The 12268-nt window shown below is 39.1% G+C and overlaps 1 protein-coding gene and 1 long non-coding RNA gene across 5 annotated transcripts; one reads left to right on the top strand and one right to left on the bottom strand.

Moving 5' to 3' along the window:
• The first annotated feature begins 2984 nt into the window (after positions 1-2984).
• LOC103392884 (nuclear distribution protein nudE-like 1-B) lies at positions 2985-6015 on the top strand. Its single transcript, XM_008329642.3, has 3 exons — positions 2985-3864; positions 4499-4647; positions 5216-6015. The coding sequence occupies exons 1-3, from the start codon at positions 3676-3678 to the stop codon at positions 5301-5303; spliced, it is 426 nt and encodes a 141-aa protein (XP_008327864.2). The 5' UTR covers positions 2985-3675; the 3' UTR covers positions 5304-6015.
• Positions 6016-6067: 52 nt separating this feature from the next.
• LOC103392881 (uncharacterized) lies at positions 6068-11546 on the bottom strand. 4 transcript variants are annotated; one of them, XR_003052486.1, is made up of 8 exons: positions 11397-11546; positions 11062-11153; positions 10576-10647; positions 9281-9448; positions 8691-8801; positions 8372-8485; positions 6938-7003; positions 6068-6608 (listed from the first exon to the last, which is right to left on the bottom strand). It is a non-coding gene; the product is annotated as an uncharacterized LOC103392881 (long non-coding RNA). The 4 variants fall into 4 exon arrangements; XR_003052483.1 differs by having other exon boundaries at positions 8695-8801; XR_003052484.1 differs by having other exon boundaries at positions 8695-8754.
• Between the last annotated feature and the right edge of the window lie 722 nt (positions 11547-12268).

Below are 12268 nucleotides of genomic sequence, written 5' to 3'. Positions count from 1 at the left end.
TAACATGATTGCATGTTGTCTTTTTTTTTTTTTCCCTCCTCCCCTTGCTCCAATTCTTAAGTCCAAGGAATTAAAAAAAGACAATGTTGTGCTGCAGTCCACAGCCCCGTACTGGCCCCACTGCAAAGATGGTTAAGTTAAGAACTTAATGTAGTAAAATAACCTTTAACTGTTAAAAACATCATTGCTTGCCAGGTAGAAAGACTTTGGGTGTTTATTATTTTGAGGATCAAAACATGGATACATTGGAGCGAAGTTACTGGGCAGACTGGTTCACAGAGCAGAAGAAAACCTGGCAAACTTGGTTGATCTTTGGCAAGACCAACAATGGATCCTACAAACTACAGCCAGATGATGGCAGTAGTGTTGAACACCTGCTTGGATTGGTCAACCTTCCCTCTGTCCCCAGGCAGGATGGTATTCGGAGGGAAGTTGGATAATGGAGCATGTGTATTGATGTCCCTGTGCCAGTCACACTCCTAACGTACTGGTAAACCTCTTAACCTTCCTAATCTTAGCAGTTGTCCAGCCTACGCAGCCTGTGCAGTATGCCATTTTCAAGCAGAGTCCCTTCAGAGAAGGTAAGTCTGCTCTCCTGGGATGGGGGGAAAAAATCAATGCAACCATGTGTTTAAATGTTACAACTTTATTTTTTAGGCCATGCTGCTGTCTCCTCAAGCAGAAAGGAACTGGGAGGGTTTGTGTTCAGTTCTTGAAGATGTCTTGGAGGACCAGTCCCACAGGCAGCTGTTGGCCTTAGAGCTGGGGTCAGGGACGGGGCAGCACGTCATGCGATTTGCCCAGAAGATGCCATTTGTTACCTGGCAGCCGTCGGATATTAAAGACGAGGCTTTGAACAGGTTTGTGTCTGGACCAAGCTCCACCAATAATATCTGACACATTCAGTAATGTGGTGATTAAAATTATTGCTAATGCATGTGATTCAAAATTATGCCAAATTCTTTGGTCTGTGTGGGTGCTGCTAATTTTTAAACCACATTCAACATGACTTTGTTACAGTATCAAAGCATGTATCACTGCAACCCATGCAAAGACAATACTGCAGCCAGTACACCTGGATGCCAGTGAGCCATTGGAGAAATGGACAGGAGTGACCAGTGACTCTTGTGATGTCATTGTTGCCATCAACTTACTGCAGTATAGCTCCTTTAAAACCGCTCAGGTAGGTCTGATCATTATAGCAAGTCAGCTGATGGAATAGTTGGTCCAAAACCTGGCCCGGGGGCTAATCCAAGCACTTTGCATTGACATTGTCCAATATTTCTTTCTGGAAGTTATACTTAATATCCTACAATTAAGGCAATTTGACAAAGAAGTCTTTTAACCTAATGCCACACTAAAAAGGAAGGGCTTTTTTTATATTAAAAATTTCAATTTTGTTTTTCAACTTGACTTTAATTTGACTTTTATTTAATCACCTTTATATCAGTGATAAAGTCAACCTTTGGCTATTTTCTTGCTTTATTTCCTTCTTCTTTGGGCTCATACATATCTACTGTAGTTATTGTTTCTCATTTAGCTTTTACCACCAGTCCTTCAAGTAGCAAATGTTACTAAATATTTAACTTGTACCCTATTGTTACAATTGTGTCTGGTTATTTTTTAGGGTGCTTTCAAAGGAGCAGGCCAGGTTCTCAACATATGGGGTTTGTGTTGTAGTTTTGAGTTTAATATGAATTGTTTTTTTTAAAAAACAACAATAAATTAATGAAAATCCCCTTTGACTTAACATTTATGTTTCAGATGTATGCAATTAATGGCACCATTACACCCAGCTGTAATGAAAACCTCGATGCAGAACACGAAAAAAGTGAGTGTGTAATCAGTTTTCCTTCAATACAAAGAAGTTTGATTGTCTTTTCTCCTTCAATATTACACCCAGTTCTTGGGTTTTATTTTGTCTTTCAGAAATCCAGAGTGGGGTCTTCCGGACATTGACGTTCTGAGACAACTGGCTTATGAAAATGGGATGCGTCTGGAAAGAATGGTAAGGAATGCACTTTTTTTTTTTAAGCAAGTGATGGAACAATTTCACAACTCTGTTTTCATTCCAGGTTGAGATGGAAGAATATTACAAATGCCTCATCTTCAGAAAATTCGAATTTCACATTTTGTTATTGTTTAAATGTTTGATTTAAAGATAAATGCCCACAAAAAACAAACAAACTGAGGATGTATTTATACTGTGTAGAATTATGTTATTGATTGTTTTCATTGTATTGACACACGTGGACAGTGAGAACCAGATATTTATTAAATATAATTTTAAAATTACTTTTAAGTCAGACAGATCAGACTGATGCAATTAAGAAGTTCACAGATGGTAACTGACCGGTTACAGAAAATCACTGGTTTGTCTGTGTGTAGCTGATAATTACAGCAGCTTGACTGAAAGTTAGTGCCTGGTGTCCCAGGGCTCTGACTGTGCTTTCTCTGCAACAACTTCACCCTTATTTACACATTTACCTTTGATAATGGCACGTAACGGTCTTTGAATCACTTCTTAACCTACAACGTTCAACAACTTCTTTTCCACCACGGAACTAAAGATTAACATGCAAACATTTTCTAGAAAAATATGAGACAAAGGATGTTTACGTCTTTATTTTTCCTTAATTAATAACAGATTTTCATAATTTGTTTTTAATATCACTGACTATTTATTCCTGTGGTTCAGTTACTCATTTATTAAGGGATGTTGGTATGTGTGTTTCCAGCGGGGGAGCATCAGAGTCCAGAGAAGGAGAGGAGACCGAGGAGGGTGTAGTGTGTCACTGCAGCGTGTGGGTTTTCAATCAAAGGAAATGAGCTGAGCCTCTTTGCTGCCCTGCACAGCCTGAGGCGGCTGCTGCTGCACAGGCTGCTGCGGACCACCAGGGGGAGCCACCTGGCAAGAGAAGGCAAGTTTAATAAACAGAAATAAAGTAGATGCAGTTTAAACGTTGGTAATTCCAAACCACAAGCACGTCTGGTGGTCAAACAGGGAAGTTTGACACTGTGCTGATGAAGCAGCCTCTTTGGCACTGGTATGTGTGGAACGAGTCCAACACAACAACTAATTCATGGGTGCCATTGCTGTACAGAGCCACTGAGAGGTCATTTTCCTGTCACACGGTCAGCTGATCTGACCACAGAGCAGACCACAGTCACCTAGAGCTGACAGACAGACTTATTGGGGCCAGTCATGGTACCATTTTGTCAGTTCTTTGTTTTGACATTTACGTATATGGAAATAAGGTCATAAATTAAAAGCCGTTTCCTGTGAAGTTTCATCTTAACACACATCCTCTTTCTTAGCACGGCCTCTTCCTCTTTCTTGACCCTCCATGTTTCCAACCTTCAACCTCCTCTACAACTGAGGACACAAAAACAGTTTTGTCTTTCCTCTCATACTTCAGAAACACCCACTGTCACAGGTCAGCTGTCTGTGTAGAGGTAAATTTAGAATGTTTTACTAGACAGCGCTGAGCACTGCAGCTTTTCCTGTTGGGCAGAGGTTAAAAATGTACATAATTACTTCCATGCAGGTTTATTCCTGGGCAGTGGAGATAAAGCTTCCAGAACATGTCTGACAAAAGCTCATTCAGTTAATCACTTCTACACAATCGTGTAGCTGAGCATAAATTAGGTGACTTATAAAAAATAAAAAAATGAATGAAAAAAATAATGATATTTTTTGTACCATCCAGCTGCCAAGATGCACAGGAGGAACTACAGGAGTTTCAGGAAGGAAGCCGTGAACTAGAGGCCGAGTTGGAGGCACAGCTGACTCAAGCCGAACACCGTCTGAGAGACCTACAAACTGAGAATGAAAGGCTAAAGAACGAGGTGTCCAACCTCAAGGTAACGGCACTACGTGACCTGCCCCTGGCTTAGTTGGTATGGGGCCAGCATGAGTATTCATATGTTGATAAGGACACAGGTTATGTAATCTGTTGGATCCTAACGATAAGATCCAAAGTCTCATTTGTTAATAAAAAAACAAATCTCAAGAAAATTATTCATAGAAGTTAGAACAAGGATACATATAAAACCTGCACAATAAGTTTTAATAAAGTATAATTGTTCACATGGACCACCACGTGACTAAGCTGGTAGCAGCTGATGCTAAGAACTCTGAGTGTTAATAAATCATGTTTCACAGCCGTGCAGCTGGTCACCCACTGCAGTGTAAGAGGAAACCAGTCACAGGGCCTGTACCTATGGAACAAAGAGAGCCTTTGAATTAATGTGTATGAGCGTCTGTACGTTGAGTCTTGTGATCTCATTAGTGCTTCTGCTAATAACTGTTGTGTTGTATATAAAATAACAAATTGTACTTTGACAAATCACACTGTTATGTGTAATTTAATTTGGTTGAGCTGTAGCAGAAAACTGAGAAGATTGCTTAAGCCCAACAAATGGATTTCAAATGCTTTAAAAACTTAAAACTGAATTGAAATCTTCTCACATTAACATATTCTTTTTTTTTTCTCAGGAAAAGTTGGAGCACCAGTACACACAGAGTTATAAACAGATTTCCGTGCTGGAGGATGATCTGGGTCAGACACGCAGCATCAAGGAGCAGCTTCACAAATATGTGAGGGAGCTGGAGCAGGCCAACGATGACCTGGAAAGAGCCAAGAGGCAGGAGTGATGCTTTATATTTAATGTCGATGCAGCTCACAGAAATTATGTGGATTTGACTGTTTGAAGCACAGAACAAGTCAACCACTGTTCTGTGTCTTCAAGTGAATTAATTTTTTTTATATTTTGCAAAGATGCCTTGAAAATATTTCTGAATCACTTAATGTTATCGTAACAATTTCCAGACAAAGTAATTGTTGTACTGAAGCTCTTTTTATGGAAGTCCAAAAAATGCATTTGAGACATCTTCTACAACAGGTTTACACAGTGTCAAGTCTTGTATATAATACAGTAAATGACATGGGTCACATGTGGCAAATGCTGGTTTAAAACTGCATTATCAACTGATGGAATTACCAGATGACCAAATATTTTGAAGTAATAATGTGTTGTGCTATTTTTTAAAGAAGTCACAGGATTCAAAATCTACTCAAAAATATCTTTACATCCCCTCTGGAGGGAGTGTACTACCACTGTAAATTTCTTTCTAGTGATTTCTTCAGCATGTTGAGCTTCAGTAAAATATACCTGAAATGCATTAACAGTTATTTTCACTCTCTCTGTTCAGGGCCACAATAGTTTCCCTTGATGATTTTGAGGGTCGTTTAAATCAGGCTATTGAGAGAAATGCCTTCCTGGAGAGTGAGATGAATTAAAATGTGCATCTTGGTTTTAGATCATGGCCAAAGTAATGGAGATGTACCAGACCAGCGCAGTGTTCCTTCAGTGTGGAGCCGATTCAACGTAACTATTAAAGGTATGAAAGAAATGGATTTAAGCCTTTCACAGGTATTGACTAAAGAGTGACACCAACTGGACAAATCCAGTAAAGACCAAATTGACTACAGCCAGAACAAGTAGTATTGTTATTGTATTTACTTTGTCTTTGCAGAAGTGAAAAAGGAAGAGATGGACATTGGGGTGAGGACTTTGAAGTTTGTGCTAGATGGTGAGTTGTTTTTGGCTTTGTCCAAATAGTGTTTTTATTTGTTACTTGAATTTTTTCATGTAGTTATTATTGAATGTGAAGTTCTTTAGAGTACTAAGTAGTGGCACAAATCAAATGAGTGGTTTGCTTAGGTAGATTGTAGTGGTTAATCGATGTGTTTTGTAACATGTACAGAGCATTTGTATTGAATGTTGTCTTGATTTCATCTTGTTTCGGACCAAAAGAAGAGGGTTAACCAAGTTGTTCCACTCCTGATGATGGGACCTCCGTTGAATCCTGTGAGCACATGTGGTTGACAGAAGTAGTGTTGTGACTATGTAATCTGTCATGTATTGTTTTTAAATATGTATTTATGGACTTTGTGATTTATTGCATGTTTTGTAAATGTGAAATGCTTTGCTAATAAAAGTTGTTCTGTTCATGGTGAAAGTATTCTCAATTTCTGGAAATGAATGCAGACCACACACAATATTCCAACAACGTTCTTTATTCTGGAAGGTTTACAACAATCAAATACACTTCACAATGAAAGTGACTATTTTACAAAGGCAATGAAGCACAATTAATTGTTACCTTTAGATAAGGCTTGTTCTGGAAGGTTCACAACAGTCTTTTAGCTTACAATGAAAGTACAATATCAGTAAGGCACAATGAATGACAACGAGCTGGAATAACACAATCAAAAGCTGTCTGTGTAGGTTCTCAGTCATTGAATCCAAAAATAGTTGCATCAAGGGCAACTGGACAAAGTAGTTGTTTTTTTTTGTTTTTGTTTTTTAAGACGTTTCTCATCCAAGAGGCTTCTTCAGTTCTGATGAACTGAAGAAGCCTCTTGAGGAGAGGTCAAATCCACCTTGTCCAGTTGCCCTTGATGTAACTATTTTTGGAACAATCAAAAGCTGTGTTGGTCTCATTTACCTCTTGCCTTCAGAGTGGAAAGCCACACAGTTGATGGGACCAGAATGACCTTTGACTCCTGCCAAACTCCTCGTCGTACACAGCTTGGAAGAACCTGCAGATTAGAAGAACACGTCACTGTGCCACAAGTTAACACAAACAAACAGGTTTTCCTTAAAAGCAGCTACAAAGTAGTCACTTCCACAGCACAATCAAATGTCATAACAATTAAATGTTTACACATCACTATCAACAACAATACAGATTCAATGCTTTAAACAGATACAGTATGTCATCACTACATAAAGGCCTTTGTAACAAAGTCGTGGCTTCTTCAGTGCTAATGCTAACACCACAATGGAATAAAGAACATCTACATTTTCTTTATCTGTTTCTTTTGTTTAGATGAAGACTTCAGACTCTGGAGACACCACTTCAACTCACCTGGCCTCAAACTTGCCAATCCTGGTGGAAGCTGTGGTCACTTCCATGGCCTCCTGTCATAAGCACCTACAACACACACACAATTGCAAGGTTCGAGGTCACTGTTGATCAACTGAGATACGCATTGCACAGCCACAAATTCATTGGACGTGATCCATGATTGGAGAAATGGCAGCGTCACAGAGCTGCAAAGACAACACATGGTCATTTACACACCACCTACAGCAGTGATCATCAACTGGCAGTCCACGTCTTGGATTCCAAAACAAACATTAAATAATAATTTCATTTTTACTCCACTCTCTCTGGGTGGCTGACTTAGAGCCTTTAACAGCACCACACAGTCAGCTTTGAACTAAGCAAACTTTTATTCAAGCACTAATCTCCTTCAAGTCTCCTTTAAGGTCTTAAAGTAACAGACAGTCAAGTCACTTAGCTTTACTGGACTGCAATCTGTCAACATTAAAAAGTAACAAAACCATAACAACCAGTTCATTTCAAACTCTATGACTAATTTCTCCTAAGATGCACTTCAAATATTCTAAAGTCTATTTCCGTATAAGTACATAAGTCAGTGGATTCACATTACGACACCAACACACCTAGACTGAAGGACAATGTCATTGTAAATAAATGAACGAGTGGAAACACTTAAAGTAACCACACCTACGACTGTGGGGTTTTTTTTTTGGTGTATCTTCTTAACCCCGAGCAATTTGTAAATGTTTACTTCAGTTTACACATACTTACTGTATATAATAAACTATCAATAAATATCTTTAATTACATTTTTCATTCACTTATTTTTGTTGTTCTACTGTGGAGTGGGGGTCTTGAGCACAAATGACTGGAGGGTCACAAATCCATACATACGTATATAAAAACGACAAATCCAAGAGTTGAAAGGAAAACAATAACTCTTTTTCTGTGGTGAAGACTTCCATTAGGCAACTGGACATGACATTTTCATTCAACAGACACAACCTACCCACATACTGAAACCATTCTGATGAGGATTACAACGACCCATCAGACTCCTAACAACTGTTAACACTTCCCCAGATGACCCCAACAAGACGGACCTGGAGTAGCTTTATTTTTTGTCACACCCACAGTATATATTTGCTGTCCTCCCCTCCACCAGTTAGAACTGAAGAAGCCTCTTGAATGAGAGGCGAAACGTCTTCTTGAGAAAATGTCACATCCAGTTGCCTAATGGACCTCTTCAACCTTGACCTGGATGACTGAGAATCTTCATAGACAACTCTTTTCTTTATTCGCCTTCAAAAACTCAGGTTTCATTTTTAAGGTTAAAAACAAATCTCTTCTCTGGGTGTTCTCCCTGATGGCCAGCCAGGTGTCATTCTGATGACTTTATTTATAACATTTTTCAACAACTGTTATCACATCAATCAATAACATAAGAGTTCTCACCTTGGCGGTGTTGTCCTTTGAGACACTGATAAACATGGTGAGGTCTACAGACGTCTGGATGTCGTTGATGTGCCTGCTGTGCTCCTTAGCTTTCTTTAGGACTTCTCCGGAATACTGACAACAAATAAACAACAACAAAATGTTCCTCATTATCACAAGCTCTACAAAAGATGCTGTCTGTGATTCATTATTTCCTTCAGTATTTCATTTCTAAAATACTGTGTACAAACTATTTCTTTAGCAGTACTCAGGAAGCCGTGCATCTGCAGTCTCGTTTCTTTTAAGGTATTAATTTGTTAACATTGCGTGTGACAATTACCTACCGATCTGTGGATCCCTCAGGTCGAAGAGGTTCATGAAACACTGACAGCCCATCTGCTTGTCTGTGGAAAACATGATGATGTTGCAGCTGAAATCAAACCCACATGTTCTGATGGCAGACATTAAAGAAGGGACACGGAGCAAACATTAAACACCAAAATACATTTAAACACTTGTTCACATAACATCCACTAATATGTCTGCTGGAACTGCCTATATAGTACGGTATATTTAATTTCATTATTTCACTACTCAAATATTTAAACTGTGCATATATTTCATATATTATTTATTTTATATACCTGTTCACATAACATCCGTGTAATTATACTAGTTCTGCTTATATATATATATAGATATAATGTGGTATACTTTACTATACATACACATCATACCAACTTAATTTAGAATAAATATATAATAATTGAGATTGCAGTCAACACCACACACAGCAACAATAATTACCCATTAATCTGCTAATACTACTAACACTAATCGATCTACTTCTGCTAACAGACTAATCTACTGACGTCCAGTGTTCAGATTTACCATATTCATTGACAGTGTGCTGCTTCACATGTATTTTACCTATTTGTGCGTTTTTTATTGTTGTTTTGGTGCTGTACTGCTGCTGAAACTCCAGAGGGACTCAGAAACTTCTATCTATCCATGTAAACACAGGCATTTTCTTTTCACCCTCCAATCACGCAGTTCCACTGTCATCAGCTGATCCTGTCAAAACATTTTTGGTGTCCCCTGAGAAGAGCCAGTTAGGGAACGTCTTGGCAGCAATTCATGAGCGTATGCTAGGGTCAACTGTGTCATGATTACACATTTACTTGATACAATAACTGTCAGACAATTAATCACAATATTACAATTATTATGCTTTTATTGGTTTCACAACACTGTGCTGTTTCATGATAACATAACCTTTAATGTCATAACATTGTTGCAGTATGTTAGTCTGTCCTTGTTTATAGTTTGAGGTCACCTTCACATTGGTTATATTTTCTGACGCTACTCAGGAAATGTTAGGGGATCCATCCCTGGTGAGGACATACTGAGCTAAAAAACATCAAAGGATACAGTCACAGTCGACGCACGGCACAGCTCCCATGTGTCCATTGTAGGTGCCGAGTCGTACCACACATTGGCCACCTGTGGGGGAACAGTGTTGGAGGTAAATATTAAAAGGCTTCAATGCAATCATGGCTTCACTTCACAAATGATTAGTTTGCTCTACATTACTGGCGCCACCAACAACCTCAAGAAGAAATTCATGTTGCACTAACTTCCTTTTCTGAATCTGAATGAAAATAAATCAGTTCTATTGGCCCCTATTCATGATTACTGTATGATTTACAGTGTCATATCACACACACTATAGAGCATATAGCCGTATGTTTGTAACAATTGCAAAACTCCCGAGGGACTCAGAAACTTCTACATATCTATCACATGCATTTTCACCCTCCAATCACGCAGTTCCGCTGTCATCAGCTGATCCTGTCAAAACATTTTGGTGTCCCCTGAGAAGAGCCAGTTAGGGAACGTAGCATGTATCACGGCAGCAATTCATGAGCGTATGCTAGGGTCAACTGTGTCATGATTACACATTTACTTGATACAATAACTGTCAGACAATTAATCACAATATTACAATTATTATGCTTTTATTGGTTTCACAACACTGTGCTGTTTCATGATAACATAACCTTTAATGTCATAACATTGTTGCAGTATGTTAGTCTGTCCTTGTTTATAGTGTTTATTGTTTGAGGTCACCTTCACATTGGTTATATTTTCTGACGCTACTCAGGAAATGTTAGGGGATCCATCCCTGGTGAGGACATACTGAGCTAAAAAACATCAAAGGATACAGTCACAGTCGACGCACGGCACAGCTCCCATGTGTCCATTGTAGGTGCCGAGTCGTACCACACATTGGCCACCTGTGGGGGAACAGTGTTGGAGGTAAATATTAAAAGGCTTCAATGCAATCATGGCTTCACTTCACAAATGATTAGTTTGCTCTACATTACTGGCGCCACCAACAACCTCAAGAAGAAATTCATGTTGCACTAACTTCCTTTTCTGAATCTGAATGAAAATAAATCAGTTCTATTGGCCCCTATTCATGATTACAGTATGATTTACAGTGTCATATCACACACACTATAGAGCATATAGCCGTATGTTTGTAACAATTGCAAGTCAAAACTAGCAGAGGGTTACTCTGCTACTCGACTAACAGAGTCGTGTTGTCATTTGTAGCTCCACGTGGACATTCCATATTCTTGACGTCAAACCAATTGTCCCATAGTCATTAGTGGAACTTGTTAAGTGCATCATTTTGTGTCACTTACTGGATCTTTAGCAACGGAAACAGAAGGTCTCCTTCTCCGTTGTACTTGATCTGACTGATGGACCGCTCGTGGCCCCGCAGTAGGATGGGTTTCTGTACAGAAAAGCAATATTTGAAAGTTAATTTAAATATGTATCCGCCAAGCTCAAACTCCAAGGCCAATTTCTTATTTACCACGACAACTCAACGTTCATTATTTTGACAAAAAAAAACTTTTGACAAAAGCTAACGTTAGCTGTCGAAACGCATATGCTAGCGTAAATTGCACTAACGGTCTCGACCGAACGACTACTACTTCAAACAAAATACAACTGACAATTGTTTTCAAAAACCCACCATTTTAATCAATCACATGTAGCCACCGTGTCCAGTTTTTTAACTTGAACGCCCGCTGGAAGACCAAACGACGTTTCACATGTGCTGGATCCCCAACCGGAAATAAGGACCGTACAACGTATCCCTTGCTGTTATACTAACGTTCCAATATCAGCGCGCCCCCTACAGTTGTTAACCGTAGACATTCACGTTCTTTCCTTTGTTATACAAACGTTCCAATATCAGCGCGCCCCCTACAGTTGACCGCTGACATTCACATTATTATTATTTTTTATTTGGTTTAGTCTCAGAACTGTTACTTTGATTAAAAAAAAAGCGTGCTTTGACGACTGTAACAGAAAAGCTCATTGGTGAAATACAGCGCATAATGGATAAAGTATTTGGACAAAATAGAATGTAAAATGGGTGGGCTGTAGGGGGCTTCAGGCTTTTGTCTTACAGATAAACCCATGTCTCTATGAGTGATTTTATTCCCTGTTCTCTGCGTGAAGCTTAAGACTATTTCAACTGTGTGGTCAACAACATTCAGCCTTAGTCATTCTTATAGTTTCACACTGCCTACCTAAACATGTGACCTTGTATAGTACAAGGGATGTCAACCCCTTTATTGACATTTGCCTTCTGCTATAACTGTTATCTTGTTAATGACAGGATCTCACAGTGTCCTGGTGATACGGTGTCTGTTGTCCTTCAGACACTTGATTACAGGATTACTAATGTAGGGGAGCTAACAGCAGGCTGCTGTTGGGCGTAACAGTTGTCTGTACACGGCATGTTCTGGCATGACCGAGTTTCACAAGTTCAGCATAGCAACAAGCATTATGTCACCAAAAGGGGGGTAGTGTACAGTCGATGTGTACGTGCAAATCTTC

Source organism: Cynoglossus semilaevis, chromosome 17, assembly GCF_000523025.1.
Source record: "Cynoglossus semilaevis isolate Cse_v1.0 chromosome 17, Cse_v1.0, whole genome shotgun sequence".
NCBI lineage: Eukaryota > Metazoa > Chordata > Actinopteri > Pleuronectiformes > Cynoglossidae > Cynoglossus > Cynoglossus semilaevis.
Note: the sequence above shows the minus strand (reverse complement) of the source record. Positions and strands in the feature narration are given on the sequence as shown.